The sequence below is a fragment of the Leptinotarsa decemlineata genome, unplaced genomic scaffold (genome assembly GCF_025532065.1).
Source record: "Leptinotarsa decemlineata unplaced genomic scaffold, Ldec_3_MD MMD2_tig00000882_RagTag_RagTag, whole genome shotgun sequence".
Taxonomy (NCBI): Eukaryota; Metazoa; Arthropoda; class Insecta; order Coleoptera; family Chrysomelidae; genus Leptinotarsa; species Leptinotarsa decemlineata.
The window spans coordinates 18,693,859-18,714,589 of NW_027412556.1; the positions used below are offsets into that span (position 1 = coordinate 18,693,859).

General features: G+C 33.9%; 1 protein-coding gene across 3 annotated transcripts in view; it reads right to left on the reverse strand.

Annotated features, from left to right (window-relative positions):
• The window catches only part of LOC111506188 (sodium-coupled monocarboxylate transporter 1), a 260,551-nt gene that overhangs the window by 48,428 nt on the left and 191,392 nt on the right, over window positions 1-20,731 (reverse strand). For all 3 annotated transcript variants that reach the window (XM_074175184.1, XM_074175185.1, XM_023161192.2), the window contains one exon: window positions 10,554-10,708. In XM_074175184.1, the coding sequence (XP_074031285.1) occupies window positions 10,554-10,708 (155 nt within the window). The remainder of the gene's footprint in view (window positions 1-10,553; window positions 10,709-20,731) is intronic.

Consider the following 20,731-nt stretch of genomic DNA (forward strand, 5'->3'; position numbering starts at 1 on the left):
AAATACAGCAGGTCATTTAATGGAAGCTTTGTTCACAAAACTGACTGGGTACGATCCATTAAATATGATGAAAATCATTGGAGATTCACCCCTCAAAACCATATCTCTGTACTTTGACAAGTAAAGTTGTGATTGAATCAGTAGCTCACGAAAAGTCTTGAAAGAAGCCTAGAGCTACTTTTGACTTATCAGATATCCTGACTACCTTGGAAACATGTGATGCTTCACATAGCTCAGTGAATTTTCTACAGAAACTCTGATGAGTACACCATGAAATAGATTAATTCATATACTTGTGCGTTATATAGTAACCACTTATTTTCCCAAGAAACATACATTGTTTATAGCAGGAAGAAAAAACAATGATTCAAAAAATAACTAACTACGTATTATAACTGAATGCGAACATATTGAATATGATCATCAACATACACATTAATGCACAAACAATATGAGAGTTTGAGACGGAGCAATATAACAAATACACGAATTTGGCACATTTGTTCATCAAGTGTATCGATATTCACTTGGCCGATCGTAATTGTAAAATTATTCATCACCATTATAATTCAGTAACTTAGTGTGGACATAAAAAATGAGTTAGTTCATTTTTGAATACAGCTGATGAAGTGAAATTTCTGATTATTAGTAACACAACATGATGGCATTCTGCCTATTGAATCCGTAAAATTAACAAAACTAAACTGATAGGGAATCTGTTTATCGAAAGAAAACTCATACTAATAGATATCTCCACTATTAATCTGATCACCACACAAGCGTCAGAAAAGATATAGTTACATATTTTTATGATAGGGCAAAGACAGTTTGCAATTCAGTTCATGATATGAAAGAGGAAATAATTATCATTATAACAATTTTGGAGCAAAATGCATTTTAATGTAAGAACAACTACCAACACAACGTGATCTCAACCGGAAAATACGGCCGAAAGAACGAAAGATTGTATTTACAGTATACCTTGTTATATGCAAGGAAAATACAGATGGTAAAATCGGAGATAGCGAAGCACATTCTAAAATCATTTGAGATATAGTCAGTCGGCATACTTGAAGACTGGCTATAAATCAAATCAACTAAAGGAACAATTCGTTCAGGCCAGCCACCTATTAGAAAACAACTACTCTCCTGGCTAATACCACGAAGGGCATTGGATTATATCTGAAAGGTATCGGTGCAGGATTCTTCACTGAAGTTATTCCTGCATATGCTCTTGGCGATATAACTGCTGCAATAGATTTTCAAATATTGGAACAAACAGGCTGTGTGGCCACTCGTGAGAGCAAAGTAGTGTCTATCATCAACATAAAATCAATGATTTTCAATAATTGTTGTCTGCATCAGCCTAGTTGGAGGAATGATACTCTGAAGGAATTTGATTTTCAATTATCGGAAATCATCGACTTTATGTTGATGATAGACACTACCTTGCACTGAAGAGTGACCAAACAGCCCGAAATCGGTCTGCAAGTGTGTTCTATTAATTGAAAATCTATTGCGGCAGTTGTATCGCCAAAACGGTTTCATGAGGGGTATTGTAGATGACATAATAAGGAAGAAGAAGTTTAGGTTAAGAATGAACGAAATCTCGACTTTCAGAAAGGACAAAAACCAAGATAAATATATCTCAGTTCCATACCACCAATACATGAAGATTTGAAAAGATTTTCAAGAAACTAAGTATGAAGGTGGTTTTTGAAACAAGTCATACACTACAGAGCCTTTTGGGAAGTGCAAAAGACAAAGTCGAGAATTCAGAAAAGTCTGGAATTTACGAAATGAAATGTAAGGACTGCGGTGCAAAATATGGAAGACTAAACCCTTCCATAGACTTCATAGATTAGTTGGAAAAGTTAACAACAACAGGCATCCAGCTGCCTATGAGAGTGTAGAAATAAGTAAACATAATAATATTATGAATAACGATGATGGACCAATACCAAATAGTATACTATACAGCGTGACGCACGGTCGATGGTTGGTTATACGTTTCTGGAAAACGCAAAGCATTATTTTTTTGAACATTCCACCTCTCACATTTCCTTAACTGTTCTATCGATCTAAAATATTTTCAGCTTTGTGGCGTTGCCACTTCTATCAAAAAGTCCTAGCAACTTTATTTTTTTAAATGGAACACCCCGTATATTAATACATTTTAGAATTGCTCTGGTATTTTAATAATTTTTTGTTGATAATGTCCCATACCTATCTCTATCTGTTTTCGAGATAAAAAATAAACTGTGCTAAATATGGTCCAAAACATAGCCTTAGTTGAAATTAAGTACATCAGTACTCTCAATTCATGAAGAGTTGATATTTTGATGATAGTTTGGACAAACTTGAAATATCCAAATGACACCAAGAAATCGACTCCATATCATACAGGGCGTGCTTAAATTACTATTATTTCCATTGTGCATAAAAGTAGTCAAAAGTTCATTTTTTCAAATAAAACCCCCTGTATATTACTAGATGAATTGAAAGATGGTGAAAAATGCCTAAAGATGATATATCCTGTCCCTTTACCTAAATCGTCAAGTTTTCTCAATAAAGTCGCTTCTTCTAGAAACATTTTTTTTTAGAATTTGGATTTAGGTAGCAGTGGAGATATCAAGTTTATAGCAGTTCGGTTACTTTAATAAGTAATTGATAAATGGTTATTGACGGTGTTTCAATAAATCGCCAAAAATCAATGCAAATATTGATTATTCAAACAAATTTCTTATGAAATTATTAATTATACACGGACAGTGTGATCAAATCATTGCCAGAACTTGTAGAAAATTCAACCAAATGTATCCTGAATTGACACCAATGAACGAGAGGAAGTTTGTAAGATTACAAAATAATTTCCTTAACTATGGCTCCATGTTAAAAGCGTCTTCAACGTTACCAAAACCTGTTACTTCAAGTGAGGACAATACTGTTAACGTTTTGGCATATTTTTATGCATATCAAGAAGCTTCCATTCGCAGTGCAGAAAAAGATTTAGGTGTATCACATGCTTCAGTACAACGAATTTTGAAAAATCACGGAATGCATCCGTATAAATTTACCAGAATTCAAGCTCTAAAAGCAGAAGACTTCGAACGCAGAATGCATTTTTGATTCATACACAGGAAGATCGTGAATTTTTGTCAAAAATAATTTGCAACGACAAATCAAAATTTAGGAGGGATGGTATTTTCAATAGAAGGAATGAACATTTTTGGGCTGATCATAATCCTCATGTTACAAAAGAAATGGGTTTTCAAGAAAAATTTGACCTGAATGTTTTCTGTATTCTGAAGAACAATAAAATTGGCTTTTTCATTTATGAAGACACACTGAATGCAGTGCAAATAATAAGGACGACTCTAACCGATTTTCTTGAAAATTTGCCTTTAGAGGAATATAGGAATTCGTGGTTTCAACTGGACGGAGCGCCAGCTCATTCCACCCAGGAAGTTTCCAGGAAACTTTGTCACCTTCTTTCTATCAAGATATAGAAATAAGGCGATAATTGCTTTCGGCTAGCTTTTTCAGGGCGGCAAGGGCGTAGGTCGTTACAAGGTGAAGGTTCTCAGAAATCCAATTTTTGACTGAGAATAAGCTTGATTTACCTTGATGTTACTTTGGACGCCATCTACAGTTTTTAAAGTGGTTTCAAACTCATTCTCAGACCCGTCTCTGTAGAAAGACTTTCTTGGGTGTCTGAAATCCCCAAAATGCAAATGATACAAATCAATTTGTTTTATTAATTTAATTTGTTTGTTGGGATCACTTCATATGAAATAAAGTTTGCTACAATTTATTATGAAATACCAAAATTGATACAAAATCAATGGGAACACTGTCCCTTTTTACATTTCAATACTTGAATAAAAATTACCGTATAGTTCCTTACCTAAGTATGAATGCATTCAAACCTTTTTTGTATTAAGAATAATTTTCATAAAGACTAGTTTAACTCCTTTTATCTGCCCAGTGATAAGAATGTGATGGTAGCTCCCAGAGATCTCTAACGTGGAATTCAGGTCCGATGAAACTTATAGGTTTCCTTCCATTGTCATATGATTAAAAAAAAACACAAAACTCCTCAAAAAAAACTTTCTTGCTTTGTCTTCCACTTTTTTTATGCATACTAATCTTCCTGTATACCAAACCTGTATACCAATTTTTCTATGTATACTAATTTTTTCCAAGTATACTAATTTTTCTAATTATACTATTTTTTCTGGCAGAACTAAAAGAGACAGAAAGAGAAATGAAATTACCTCTTAAATGTGTCTAAAAAATATATATATATTTTTATATTTCTCTTGAAGCTAGTTTAGATTATTACTTAAATGAAAATAATGATATTAGATATTTACCTCTTGACTTATTAATATGGAATTCACTATCTTATAAGGTTTTCAGAATCTTTTAATTGTTAACCTCACATGAGTTCTCAGCGGCGCCAGGACAGAAAATGGCCAAGCACTTCCGTCCTCTCCAATTGCAAAATTCTAATTTCAATAAAAAACATTTCCTATTTTCTAAAGGTTACCAACAATTTGGAACATAAATCCCAAACGAAAATTCGCGCTTGCGCTATGACCCATATTTTCCACTAAATGATCATCTGAGAATCCATGTTAATAAAACACAAACTAGACAAGTGTCTCTCAATTCTACCGCCTGATTTACTAAAAATGAAGAAGAAGAGAACAAAGCAGTGTCACTGTTATCGTTCTTTTCACATAACCAAAACAGGACTGGATTTATTTACAAATTAAATCAATAATAAAAGATACTTTTCGGTTGAACGCCGCATCAAAGATCTCGGTGAGCTGTGGAAATAAAAGTATTATACATCGAGAAATCACAATTCATGTATGTCTTCAATAACACAAATTTATATGGTTTACAAGTAATAATTGAATGGAAAAAGGTACACTTTATTCTTCTTTGATGAAGAAAGTAACGATTACACAATTGTAAACGTTACAACTTGACGAACTCTTCGACGATCGTTGGTTTAGGCGTTTAGGGCCGTGGGATTGGCCACCGAAATCACCCGATCTCAGGCCACTTGACTTTTTTATGGGGTGTTTTAAAAGATAGGGTATACAGTACTCCAGTGCCTACCGAAGAAGAATTGCGACGGCGAATAGTGCGGAATATTGAAGATCTGGATACCAGGAAATTGAAAAAGCAACCACAAATCGCGTAAAAAAAACATTATAAAGTGTTTAGAATGTAATGGACAACATTTTCAGCATTTATTGTGAAAATGTGATATTTTGTTTACAATTTTGTTATTTTGAATCATCCTATTCTCTTATTGTCTGTACTTTCACATGTTTTAGCTCACAAAATCTTACTTTTTACCTAGAAATGACTGATTTTTGGTACAGTTGTTCCCTGGAAACTTTGAGCCATAGTTACGGAAATTATTTTTTAACCTTACAAACTTCCTCTCGTTCATTGGTGTTAATTCAGGACACATTTGGTTGACTTTTTCACACGTTCTGACAATGATTTGATCACTTTGTTCATGTGTAAAATAAATAATTTCATAAGAACTTCGTTTGAATAATCACTATTTGCATTCATTTTTGGCAATTTTTTGAAACATCGTCAATAACCATTTATCAATTAGTTATAAATGTAACCGAACTGCTTGCTATAAGCTTGATAATTCCACTGCTACTTAAATCCAAATAAAAAAAAAAAAATATGTTTCTAAATGAAGCGACTTTATTGAAAAGCATTTTTCACCATATTTCAATTTACCGAGTATTATACAGGGGGTTTCATTCGAAAAAATGAACTTTTGACTACTTTCATACACAATGGAAATAATAGTAATTTTAGCACGCCCTGTATGATATGGAGTCGATTTCTTAGTGTTATTTGAATATTTCGAGTTTGTCCAAACTATCATCAAAATATCAACTTTTTATGAATTGAGAGTACTGCTGTAGTTAATTTCAATTAAGGCTATGTTTTGGACCATATTTAGCACAATTTATTTTTTATCTCGAAAACAGATAGAGATAGGTATAGGACATTATTAACGAAAAAGTATTAAAATATCAGAGCGATTCCAAAAATGTGTTGATATACGGGTGTTTCACTTAAAAAAAAAGTTGCTAGGAATTTTTTATGGAAGTGGCAACGCCGCAATGCTGAAAATACTTTAGATCGATAGAACAGGTAAGGGAATGTGAGAGATGAAATTTTCAGAAAAATCATGCCTTGCGTTTTCCAGAAACGTCTAACCTACCATCGACCGTGAGTCACGCTGTATTGTTTGTTGAAAATAATATTTAATTTTTAAGAGTAACCTGACTATTACATAAGGACACATTGTAAAATTAATTTAAGATTAGTAGATAAGGTAATATTGTGAAATTAATTTAAAACTCTCAAGACGCAGGTACCTAGAACAGGTATCTATGGTATAAAAAGGATAGCTTTGTGAGTAGATAAGTTTGATCTCCCTCTTGAAGATGATCACTTGGTGATCGAAACACGTGTCGAGGTGTTCAAATAACAGTATGGTGTTGGGAAAAAACTCCATTAATACTCATTACTACACCAAAGATTGCAAACAGAACATCAGAAGGTTATATACTCAAAAGAACAGAAGGAAGTATTGATTCCATTGTTTGAAATCAGTAATGCCAATGTAAGTTCGTCTAAAATTGAAAGTTATTGAATAATCTAACAGTTCGTCGCAAGCCACCGAATATACTGTGAAATATGATGCCGAACGTGACAAGTATCGATTAAATTCATGTGAAATTCTTGTCATTTCTGCTAGCATATCAATTGAAATTTCCAAGCATGCAAACTAAAGTTGGCTCAATTTATCGTTCACAAGTATTTCGCGGAACTGCCTCTCATAAAATAATTTGCCTTCGAAGCCGTTATTAAAATTTCGTTCTTTATTAAACTTTGGTTCACGCCCATCCAGTTGGCTGGCAGTTTATTAAAAAGATACTTTCAGCAATTCGCCGATAGATGACAAATTAAAAAGTTTTTCAGTCTAAAAAACAATATCCAGAACGGAAGTTATTTTCTAAACGAGAAACATTCCATTTGTGGAATTTTTGGGAGTGCAAAAAAGCACTGGATGGCAAATTTTGATGTTATTTAAAATATGTGAGTACAAATACAAAGTGTTCAAATGATGCGTGAGTGGTTGACAACTGCTTCCCAGCAGGATTTGAATAACCATTTCGTGATCTTGTGGATCTTCATCAGGTATCAATTTCATAATTCAATATGTGTTTCTCAGGTTTTTCAAATGAAATACTCTATTTTCACAAACTACACTTAAACGATTTGATCTCCACTAACTTTTAGTTAGTTAGTTAGTTTAGTTAGTTAGTGGAGATCAAATCGTTTAAGTGTAGTTTGTGAAATTACTATGGATCTTCATCAAGTAACGGCCGAATCAATTAGAAAAATGAAATACTCTATATTCAAGAAAAATTTCATCGTGGGCAGTTTACAAAACCACAATACATATTTCGCTATACAATAGCTTCCTCAAATACTTAAATACTTTCATAATAAGGATACTTCATCTCTTGAAAAAACTGGTAACAGAATGAATTCAAACTATTTCTACAGTCATGAGTTCACAGCTGTTATTGAAACAATTTTCCATATTGTGTTATTGATGAATGAGATTTTTCTTAAATTTTTCTTTCAACTTCGATTGAAGTTAATTTCATGATGAAACGGAGAATTCTTCAAGTCACTGGGTTATCTCGATAAACTTTTCCTTCAACACTTCTCCATAGATACAAATCTGGAGGCTTGAGATCTGGAGATCAAGTTAGCCGCTGAATGGTTCCGTTTCCATTCATTTCTGTGCCAACTGTTGAGAATATTTCAAGCTTATATACACTGTGGGTAGTCATGTCTTATGTCAATGAATTTGGTGAAACATTTCAGACGAAGTCTATGTCAATTTCTTCACTCAGTGGCCCATCAAAAAATATAGTTCGACTTGTTTTCGTAATGAAGTTATCTATCCTAATCAGGATTTGCTAGATACAGTTGTGCCTATTGATCATATCATTGCTTCCAAACGTTCATTCACCACTGAAGAGAACTTTTCTCAAAACATATTGATGGTTACATATTATACTCAGTGATTTCTGGTAATATTATTTATATTGATATTCTGTTTACTTAAGTAAACGCTTTCCCTGGCACTGACATGAGGATTTTCAGTTGTTGAAAGTATCACTAAAAGTTCCTTTTCTCCATTCGTTGCAATTTCATGTACAATTGTTAGGTACAACTCTTACCTAGCCACTGCAAGTTTTCTCAAATCCCTCTTTGATCTTCCGAAAACTCTCTGGTTACATAAACTTAGGTTAGGAAGGAAGTCTAGTTCGATCGAATGTCAAGGTTTTTTCTATTGTTTTGTCCGATTACTGTGGCGTAGTGTATCAGGAGTTCCTGCTACATGGTCGTGCGGTCAATAATAAGTGTTACACTGTTGTTATGCGTCGCTTGCAAGAAGCAATATGGAGAAAATGTCCGATATTGTTGAGATTCAGTTCATTTACATCATGATAGTACACTTGCTTACTCGTCATTGCTTGTTCGTAATTTTTTGGCCAAAAACAACAACCGTATTTACCAGGATTGACGCCCTTCTACTTTTTCCTGTTGCCAAGGTTGAAGAAACGGCATTTTGCGACGATTGAGGAGATAAAAACCAAATCGCTGGTAGAGCTGGAGGACATACCAAAAAATGCATATCAGGGTAATCGTATTGCTGACTCTTCAGCCAAGGTAGCGGCTGGACCTACGGCCTGATGATTTCGACAATTGTGAAATTAACCAAACGTTATCCCCATGCTCAATCCCTAGAGATGGGATGAACTGAAAGGATGCAGTCTTGCCATATTCACCCTGGGCGACCCTGTGAAGCTGTCAGGCATGTCTTATGCGAGTGTCCGGAGTTATCGTCAATAAGAGAGTGTGTGTTCGGCGAGTCTTGGCCTACACCTGCCGATATAAAGGAAATATCTCCAGTGACCTGTCTACCTTCCTGGAAAGGGCAGAATCGACGATGACCTAGGAGGACAACTCCTCAGGAGGATGTACAATGGGTCACATGTGGACTAAGTGCTATGGGCCTACACTCACCCTCCATTCTCTACAGAAGTGCATATCAGAACTGTTTTAAAAATTGGTAAAAATACTGACACTAGTGTATTATATCTGAGGAGGACTATTTCGAAGAGGAAGAAATATGAATTGTTGAATAAATGAATATTTTTTGAGAAAAATTGAAATTCATCTTATTTTATGAACAGACACCGTATGTTCGATATGCGTGCATGTCATGTTGTGTTTCATTCGATAGAGTTCGGAAGTTGAACAAAGAAATTGGAAAAGCAGAACAATCCGTTGATTTCAGAAAATCCACAAAATTTCGCCGATAAGGAAGTATGCCTCAATAAACTTCATTGAAGAAAGACAATGAAATATGAACACGTTAAAAATAGAAAACGTGAAAATGATGTTGGAGGCGATACAGACAGATATAAATCGTATTGTCGATGTGATAGACTCGAAACATTTAATTTGTTCAAACTATTTATTCAGACATTTTAGGTGAGCTGGATTCCGTCAGCTGCACAAGTTAGAATTACTTTCCATTGATCACACTTTCATTTTTTGTGCATGGGAAAGTGTGCCTTCACAAGTTTCATGGTTCTTCACAGAACGCAGTATTCCCATTTGCATTTTTGATACCATTTGGTACACATACGGCGGTTTTACACGATAATGAAGTAGAAAACGTAGCTAAAATGTCAAATGCTTTATCAAATGTTATAGAAATGCGTCCTTCACCGCTTTATGGAATATTCACATGAAATGACCATACTTATGAACAATTTTAGTATATAAACCACATCTGAACTTATAAACAGTAGCACATCAGACGGAATAACATCAAAAGTTATCACACGAAGACGATTGTGCAAACTAACAATCGAAACGTCATGAAGTAACTTGGTTTGGAATCTTATGATTTTTTAATTCTCATTTTTTGTTAATTTTTTTTTAATTTTCATCTCGTTTTTGTATTTCAATTTTTTTTTTATTTTTTGGTGGTTGCTTGTATTTTATTTCATTGTAATTTCAGTTTTTGTGGTTTAATATAATCGTTATTTTCCAGCTAATCTTTTTTAATTTTGTTTCAGATTTTTTCAGTGATTTCAAATCAATTTATATCATATTAGACAATGGAAGTCCGAACTAATGAAATGCACCACGAAACATTGTCAACCATCTTCAAACAAAAGTTAAATTGTTATTATTTGAATATTACTGGAGATTCCCAACACCAAACCGTTATTTCAACACCTCGTCACGTGTTTCGATCACTAAGTGATCATCTTCAAGAGGAAGATCAAAACTCAATTCAGATTAGTATTAATGTTATTGGTGATTTCACACAAAGATTAATTCGATGGTAGAGTGAAAAGTACAACTGCCAATCGTTCTTTATATAGATTACAACTCACTTGAAAAAATCTAGTCGACCATCTTGTTTGTTCACTGTGATGACTCTGGCTGGACCATCCGCTTCAAAGCAACCTTGAAAAATGATAGCCATCGACACCACAATCATCGTCAATCCTTGCATAACATCTGCCCAAATTGCAGCTTTCAAACCACCCTGAAAAATATTGTGTTATAGAAATTCCATCGATAAACGATTTTGATTAACACAATCAATCATTCAATCAATCAAACTATTTTTGAATATCAAAGAATAACATCTTCTTGACAAAGCGTTTGTATACAAATGTAAATGTAATTAAATTATTAACATTTAATAAATGTATAAAAATAGTCCCTACCATATAAAATTGAATCAAATAAAAAAAATCAGTCACTTATTTGAAATTCAAAATATAACAAACAATAGAAGGTGTATAGTGTATAGAAAGTGTATATAAGTGTATATAAAATGTATAGTTTTGGTTTACTTATCATTCTATTCTATTCACATACTATCCTTCCAAACTATAATTGATAAGAGTGTTCTGAAAAAATCACAAATAACTTATTTACTTTTGGAATTCAATCAGAGTAATGTCTGGTTGCTTCAATGCAACTGAACATGTAATATGTAACTGTTATTCACTCATTCATTTCCAAAAATATACAATGGTTTATACAGGGAATTATTCAAACAAAAAATATTCAAACTTGAATATATAACTTCAAAGAAAGCTATTTCAAAATTGGTCCAATTGATAATAAATTTGATTATGTAAATCGATGAAACTAATAGTTCTCAAATGCTATTATCAATTTTTCAGTGTGGTAATTCATTATATGCAATTATTCGCCTGTATAATGCAGATTTTAGGTTTTTTGTTAACAGATTAGCGAGCTGTCTTGTCTGATGACCATGTAAATTTCTATGTTCTACAAATTTTATAGTGGAAACTTTTTTATTTTCTTTTACCAGACTGCAGAGAAGTGCACACTTTTGATTCATGAAAGGATTCGGCACTAAGTAAACGCTTTGGTTCATTTAGATTTTCAGTTAGTTCTGAGAAAGGTAGATCTAAAATACATTTGATAGTTTTATTCTGTTGACTTCTCAATGGTTTCAAAGTTGTATTAGAAGCAGTTCTCCGTATACTACCTAAATACTATAATTTTGAATGCATAATTGAGAAGTAAATTAGCTACAGATGCTTTACAGAAATACTGTTCCTCATTTATTGTAGAATCCCAATGCCTGGAGATAGCTTTTTTCGTATGATATCGATCTGGATGTTCCAGGAAAGAGTTTCATTTATATGTTTTATTTTATTTATATGTACTAACTGAATGCTAGTGGATTTTTCAATTTTCTTGTGTCTCAACACCAATTTGGAAGTTTTTGTCTCACAGGACTTTTTATCAATGAACATAAATGAAGATTTTTCGAAACTCAAAGTGAATTTGTGTATATTGAGCCAAATATGTATTTGTTTTAAATCGGCTTCCATTTGTTGGTGTATTGATTGTGAATCTTCATTGCAATAGATCGAAGTTGTATCATCAGCAAATGCTACTAATTTTCCAGAAAGCTGTAACTCCCAAATGGAATTTATATAAATGAGAAAGAGTGAAGGTCCTGACATAAATAGCCGCGGTACTCCACAAACAGTTTTTCTCAATGAAAAATTCTTATTTTTCAAAGACACATATTGCTTTCTATCACTTAAATGATTTCTAAACCATAAAAAATGTATTACCACTAATACTAATATCAAATAATTTTTTTTTACAAAATTTCATGATTACCAGTATCAAAGACTTTACAGATGTCCAAAGGGTGAATTAATTTTGTATGTATATCATTTTATGAGTTGAAAAATGCATCTGGTGAATGTTTCTGTATTTTCCCGAAACTGAAATGAGTCTTGAGTCTGATAATGAAAGCCATTTGTTTTGAATCAGCATTCTTTAAACCAAACATAAATGAGTGGTGAGGCTTGAGTAACAATGATTTATAACTGCCAAATATGTTTTTACAATGAATAACATCAATTCAAAATGTTATTGAAACAAATTTTTTCACATCACAAAATGCAAAATCAGTTTTATCTCTGCTGAACACAATTCGTATGTTTCCGAACAACGCAACGAAACGAGATCACTCTTATTTGGAATGCAAATCCCGTATTGTTGCAGTCCATATATGCATCTGATATCACAAAAAACGTGCATCACGCTATATGAATCGAATATTTTTATGTTGATTCCATATTTATGGTTTCATGCAGATTCAGTGGCAGTCCAAACCGGGATGTTCGATTCATGAACAAAACTTTCACCTAGTTTTCGAATCGGGTTTTGGTGTCATAAATATTTGATAGAAATTACGATTAACAAGGACATGCACGACAGCAATCATCTTTCTAATTTTCCATCATTATAAAGAGAATAATTTATCATTAGATGGGCTAAATCGTTCGTGAACTAATACTAGTATTGAATCCATATTATTTTAGTTAACTCTAACATTAAAAAGACACCTGTACGAAATTTCAAAAAAATATTGTTGAAGCCAAAGTTTGGCTTGATAAACATTATTTGGACTTTGTACCAAGAAAACCAACCATTGAGGAATGGATTGCTAGATTTAAACGAGCACTGTATCCGGTGAATGCAATTCTTGGAATCGCAGTCCGCGTTTGGAGGCCTGGTTTTCGTGAGACTGCTATGGATAGTGTTCCCAGACCTGAAGCATGTTCTGATGTTATACATGGACCAGTTTTACTTATACCAGTAACATTAGTCGTTGAGAAATGGATTGCTAGGTTTGAACTAGATGAAATGAGCACTGAGGAGGATGCATGCAGTGAAAGTTCCAAAGAAGCTGTTGCCAACGAATACATCAGAGAAGTCCACAAAATACTTTTGGATGACCGCAAAATGAAGTTGATCGAGATACCTGCTAGTATTGAATCCATATGATTTTTAGTTGACTCTAACCTTATAAAGACACGTGTACAAATTTCACAGCTGTCGGGCTATTGGAAAACAACTTCTGTTAATTTGAAAAAAATTAATGAAAAGGAATTTCGCGTTTTGAGAAAGCATTGTTTTTTGATGAAAAAAGTACTGTTGAGGACAAGGTTTGGCTTGATAAACATTATTCAAACTTTGTACCAGGAAAATCAACCGTTGAGAAGTGGATTGCTAGATTTAAACGAGGAGAAATGAGCACTGTATCCGGTAAATGCAATTCTTGGAATCGCAGTCTGCGTTTGGTGGCCTGATTTTCGTGAGACTGCTATGGATAGTGTTCCCAGACCTGAAGCAAGTTCTGATGTTATACTTGGACCCAATCCTTCTTATCTTTTCCGAAAATCCTCTGATGTAGGGAAGTACAAGTACTGGTTGTGGCGGCTTCTCTTCCTTATGGAGCTCTTGCTGTCTTCTAGCTAAAGGCTGTTTCACAATCACTTTAGAGTAACCATTTCATTGAAGGTCATTTTTGATAATGCCCAGTTCCTTTTCGAGACCTTCGTTTGTATTGCAAAGCCCGAAAGCACGGTCTAGTAGAGTCTTGATGATTCCTCTCTTAGTCGACTGATGGTGGTTGGATTCCTGGGTCAGATATTGTCCCGTGTGAGTGGGGTTTCGATATACAGATGTTTCCCATTTAGTGTTGGTCCTCTTCACCAATACATCTAAAATTGGCAATTCATTATGGACTTATTCCTCCATTGTGAAAGTGATGGAAGGATGATGGAAGGAAGTCCATAAAGCATTGCCATTCTTAGATGTATTGGTGAAGAGGACCGACACTAAATGGGAAACATCTGCTTATCGAAAACCCACTCACACTTGACAGTAATCCAACCAGGAATCCAACAATCGAAACGTCGTAACTTGGTTTGGAATTTTTTGAATTTATATTTTTAATTTTCATTTCTTGTTAATAATGTTTCAATTTTTTCAGCTCATGTTAATAGTGAAAGTTTTTATAGGTTTTTTTGGTTATTGCTAGTATGATATTTTATTGTAATTTTAGTTTTTTGCTCAATAAAATTGGTTTTCAGATAATCTTTTTAATTTTTTACAGAATTTTTCAGGAATTTCAAATCAATTTATATAATATTAGACAATAGAGGTCCGAACTGATGAAATGCACCGCGAAACATTGTCAATAACCTTCAAACAAATTCTGAGCTGTGTTTGAAGCTGTTCCATCATAAAAAACCCGAATTTATGCGTTTACCGTGGCGTAGTGCAACAGACGTTGTTGCCATATGGTCGTACGATCAATAAGGAGTATTATTTTGAAGTAATTTGCCACTTGCAAGAAGCTATATGAAAGCACTATCCGGTATTGTGGAAAAATAATTTATGGCTTTTGCATCGCGTTCATGCACCCGCTCCCTCATTTCTAGTTTTTTGATTTTCTGGTCAAAAACAACACCGAAATCATACCTTAGCCACCTTACTCCCCAGATTTGCCCCAGCAAATTTTTTCTGTTTCCAAGATTGAAGATACCGATGAAAGGACGGGGTTTTGCGACGATTGAGGAGATTAGAGAGACACTGGCTCCAGTGTATCATATCTGACGGAAAATACTTCCAAGGAAACAAAATGATGAGATAATGAAAAACTTTACCATAGTTTACATGGTATATGTAGGTATCCTTGGGTGAGTAAATGGAGATATAATTTCATTTGAATAGATTACGATGCAGATGAAATAAAAAAAATGGATTGAAAGCGGTTTCAATTTTCTCTGACACTGTCCGCTAATTCATCAAAGATGTGAATTAGTTTCCAAAATTTGGTTGAATTTTGGATTGTGGATTTGATTTGAATCTAGTGATATCTAGTCGAATTCAACACCTTTTTTGAGAAGATACCCGCTTGACTTCACAATCGTATCTCTGTGAGATAAAATATTAGAAATTCCACATTCCATATACCAAATATGACGATTGTGAAAGTATCTGTTCAAACTAAGACATTATTATTTGAATATCTCAAATTGGACGTGTGTTGGAAAGAGATTGAAATGGAGGTTCTGGTTTTCTACTTCTCCATCTTTAAACAAAAATGTGGGAGGATTTTCCAAAGGAAGCAATTATTTCAAAGAAATCAACTCTATACATAGATGAGAAAATAAAAAACCAATTAGAAAAATAAAGAATATTGAAAATAATTTGGTGTGAAACATTTTCGGACATTTCATTGGGTATAATTTAATTTTCATATGAGAGTAGAGGTTTTGAGGGGTTTTCCTCCAGTTTGTGTCTGAAAGTTACTCTTTGCCCAATCTAAACATATTTGTATGTAGTTAATTTTTTGAAATTGATTCATCCTTCCTTTCTTTGAAAGATTCCTATATTTTTATATGAAGATGGAGGAGTAGAAAGCCAACATCTTTCTTTCTCAAAAATTATTCTTTCCTAAAAATATACCCTCTTCAATTTTTGAAATAATTGTTATCATAACAAACTTTTTCTCATTAATATTTTCTGCACTTTCTCTATCATATCATAAAGAAGGTTATACAATATATGCCAACGTATGAATGAAATTGAGTTTCCATATACATTCGAGAGATTATTTTTGAATGGCATTTCTGCCAAATGTATCAAATTCAATTCTATTTTACCGACAATTTGATTCAGTTCCATACTGAAAGGTCCATTCTGGACCGAAAATAATGATTTTGATGACAGTTAACAAACTCCACTATGTTGAATGTTAAATACTCACAACATTTGTTGATGTAAGTCAATTTATTTTTTGTTATCTTCATATACAATATTCTCACGACAAAATTGCTTCTCGAAATTTCATTATTTGTATTCGATGCGCGGCTGAATGATATAAAATTTTCGTTACTTGCGTTGGACTGCTCGATACCACGCGATAAATGGGCCAACCATACCTGAATGGCCTGATATGATGATATCTGTAGAAAATTACTCATTCAGGTATGTACCTTTCATCAACATGACATGTGGCGATCTTTTTCAACTATCAACACTGATCAATAGTCATATTATTCGTAGTTTTACGAATTAGTTGAATTAGTTGAAGACTCGACTAAATCTTCTTTGAAATAGATGGTTGCTCGTCCCGTATATTGGTTTGTGATGCCCGATGAGACGACCACCTCATAGCTTCAGATTCGAAAGCTCCATTCTGATAATAATAATAATAATATATATTACAGGGTATGCTTTACATTGTTTTGCAACATAAAAACATAAAATACAACAAGTCAGACAGATTGTACGAACATTGAAAAAAAACATCAGTATGCAGTAGAAATAAAAACATCTTAATATAATAAATATCACTGGAGTTTTTTTCCAATACCAAACCGTTATTTCAACACCTCGACACATCTTTCGATCACCAAGTGATCATCTTCTAGAGGAAGATCAAAAACTGTTTGATCTCCAAACAGCAATTCAGATATTCATGAATTGAATATGGTTCCAAGTCTATAAGAAAATCTTTCACATGTTTTTTAAACATTTCAAGGCTCTCACAGGATTTGATATTTTGTGGTAATTTATTGAAAAACTTGATTAATGCATATAACGGATACTTTTCTGTTAGTGTTAGTCTATGAATAGGGAAACATATATTTGCATTCCGCAAAGGGTAAGTTAGGTTAGGTTAGGTCTAAAGTGAGTGGGTATATTCGACCCTCCACCGCAACCCGCAAGGGTTTATTGTGGCTCACACCTATTCGCAATCGGCCAAATAAACCCAGCTTCTCAACGAAGCCGATTAGTTTGTATGGCTAGTGGTCTTTCAGGTGAGATGGTAATAGTTCTGCTCTGTCGAACTCTAAGAACCTGATTCGTTCCCCAGCGGGGCAGGCACAAAGTATATGCTCTGCTGTTTCATCATCATCACACACTGACAGTCCAAGTCTCTGCATATGATGATTCAAATGACAGTGACCTGTAAGAAGGCCTGTTAGACATCTTTGTTCATCCCTACTGTAGTCCAACAAGTGTTTGGTATTAAGCTTTGAAGGGTGAATATACGCCTTGGAGTGAGCCAATCCTGGAATATAGTGCCAGAAGTCCATAAATCTTCTTGCCATCCAGTTCAATGTTTGCTTGACAAAGCCTAAAGCGATGCCAATGACAGGTTCTGGTCCAATGAAGCCTCTTGCAGCCCCCTCCTTTGCAAAGTCGTCAGTAGCTTCATTGCCTTCCAGACCAGTATGGCCAGGAATCCAGACCAGAGACAATCTGTAAGGGTAGGTATGATTTGATCCTGCTTCCGAAAACTTTTCTCTATGTTTGAATAAATACATTAGACATTCATGTACAATGCATGTATTGTCATTATATAATTGGCTTTGAATTTGCTCCGACAAGATTGGCAATACTTCAATTTGAACATAGTTCTTATCACCCTTATTTGAATTCCAAATATATTCGAGATGCCACTGAAAGAGTCCCAGAATAATATAGCAAAATTTACTGCATTTATGATTTTTAATGATTTTTTGTTAATAAGTACCTACTAATAATCCTCACACTGTAGCAGACTTGATTCAATTTTTTTCTTAAATTTATAATATGGGTATGCCAGTGAAGATGCTCATTGGTGTGTATACCTGAGGTTTTGTTGAGGTTTGTACTTCCATTTGACATTTTGCTAATTGAACAGTTGTTGGTGACTCAATTCTTTGTTGAAGGGTTCTGAATGGAACCTAGGTTTTTCGGTTTTGAGAATAAGAAGATATATAACAAGTGCGGTTATCATTCATGAGATCCTTCAGATACAACATTTGCCCATTTACCTTAGCTTCAATTCTGTTCTATTATATTTCGTTGGGGTAGACACATGCATGTCAAATTATGAACTGGTTCAGTGATGAAATACTTAATTTTGAAGAAAAAAAATTCCGCATGGAGATTTTATATTAAATGCATCTAACAATTTTCTCCAACAGATTCTGAGATAACATGAGTTGCACAATTTAGAATATGAATTTTGCAATAATACTTAAAGATGAATACTCAAAAATAAATATTGTACAAAGATTCGTCGTTCATATTTAATAAGATTACATTGTAATTATTTGATTGTTTCGTACTTTCATACTAAAACATATCATTTCGCGCATTATCATAAACAATGCCTTCTTCCTAACTTTATCATATATACCTTTCAGTAAAAAATTGTTCGAATGATAATTTCAATGATTGTAATTACACAATTTTCACAAAAAAAAATTTGAGGCGCGTTTTGCTACACGATAGCTTCATCAGCTGCAATAATGAATCTGGCGTGTAGCAAAACGTACCTTAAATGAAATTTGTTGTATAAAATCGTAAAATCATATTTACTGTATCATGGACAGTGTATTTTCGAATAATAATTGTCCCACTTTCATATTTTAGTTTTTTCTTGACCAACTCCGGATAATTTATCTCTGACCAAATGGTTGAAACTTTTGCGGCTGAGGTTTTCAGTGTCAGTATTCTTCGGGTTCAGAGGCCGTGGATTTTTGGAATTTCTTCCTGGCGTTTCGCTGGCGCGGGCTTCTTCAGATGTTTATATATCCTGGATTAATTTCCGATGATTGAATATTACGGTTTCGTAACGCTTATTTATGCTGTGTCAGGTAGTTTTGAGTGCTAATACCTGTAACTGGAATAGGTAATTCGTCGGTAACATTCATTGACTGTGTTCTGCTGTCGTGCTGTTTCCTATCTTTGAACTTCTTAGAAGTTTTTGAAGAAGAAGTTGAACTTCTGAGGAGTTCAAGGATAGCAAACAGCATGAAGACAGGTAGAAAACAAGTCAAAGAAGAATGTTACCGACCTAATGCAGGTACGGGTATTAGCACTCCAAACTACCTGATACATCATGAATTCGCATTACGAAACCGTAATATTGAGTCATCAGGATGTATAAACCTCTGAAGAAGCTAGCCACTGGCGCCAGCGACACATCAGAAAAAAATTTAAAAAATCCTCGGCCTTGGAACTCGAAAAATATGACAAATTTATCTCTGTTCGTTCTTCTAGAATTTGAAAGGGTTTCATAATTATTCAAAATGATTATTCATGGAGGCAATACTTATATCTGAATTTCAACAAACATATCATTTCCTAGAACCCTCCCTTAAAACAGTTTGTAGAATTTTCACCTGGTACTTTTTTGATAATATTATTTCGGAGGTTCTCAAGAAGGGTTACTATTTTGTGTTTTTGCCAAAAGGGTCTACCGTTGTTTGAAGTATTACATGTATGAATAATACAAGTCTACTTGTTTCAAGTCCACTATGTTGAATATATTTCTGATTCCATTTCCGTTCACTCTTTGATTATCAGTCTGAGCTAAAACTCGTGAATGGGGTTTATATTCCAAATAAAATCAAATTGGATCACCGAAGAACAGTTCCGTTTCGAAGTGAATAGGATTCATCACTAACATACGAGTAGATAACGTCAACCTAAGACGATATATTCATGAATGAAGACATGGATAAAAAATAGTGAAATTTCTGTCTAGTAGAGCTGTCTTCAACTTTCAGTTCCCTATATAGGGTGTTTCTCAACTACGTTACGAAACTTCAGAGGGTGATTCGTTAGGTCGTTTTATGAATGAAATTTGTATGAATATATTTCTGGAGTTGCTTCGTTTCTGAAATACAGGGCGTTGAATTTAAAAAAAAAACAATATTTTCAAATATCATGAATATCCTTACCCTAATTTGGTTGAAATTTGTTACAGTTATTTGAAGTAATAGGGCGCTCATTGAGCTTCAACTAGATTGAAATTGTCAGGTCCAGTGGAGTTTCAACGGGCACCTCAGCCAACAATATTGTGAAAAAAAGTACGCCACTGTCTTGTTATTGTAACATTTTACTTTCTCTTGATTAATCAACTGAGAATACAACGTTTCCGTTGGTTGTGTTTTCTTCATATGTAGCTTCGTTTACGATGAAGTGAATTGAAGCTACTTGGCATATAATGAAAATCTGCTTTGGTAATCAGCTGAGAGTTAGAGTGTTGTCATATTAGTGAAAGTCAGAGTTGTCAATCAGAGGTGATTCCATCATAAATAATTTTATGGAAATGAAAATGCGGAAGAAGCACGGAAAATTCACCAGGACAGATATCTTAACAAAGTAATTTCATCTGCTACATGCAAGAGTATGTGAAATAGGGAGTTTC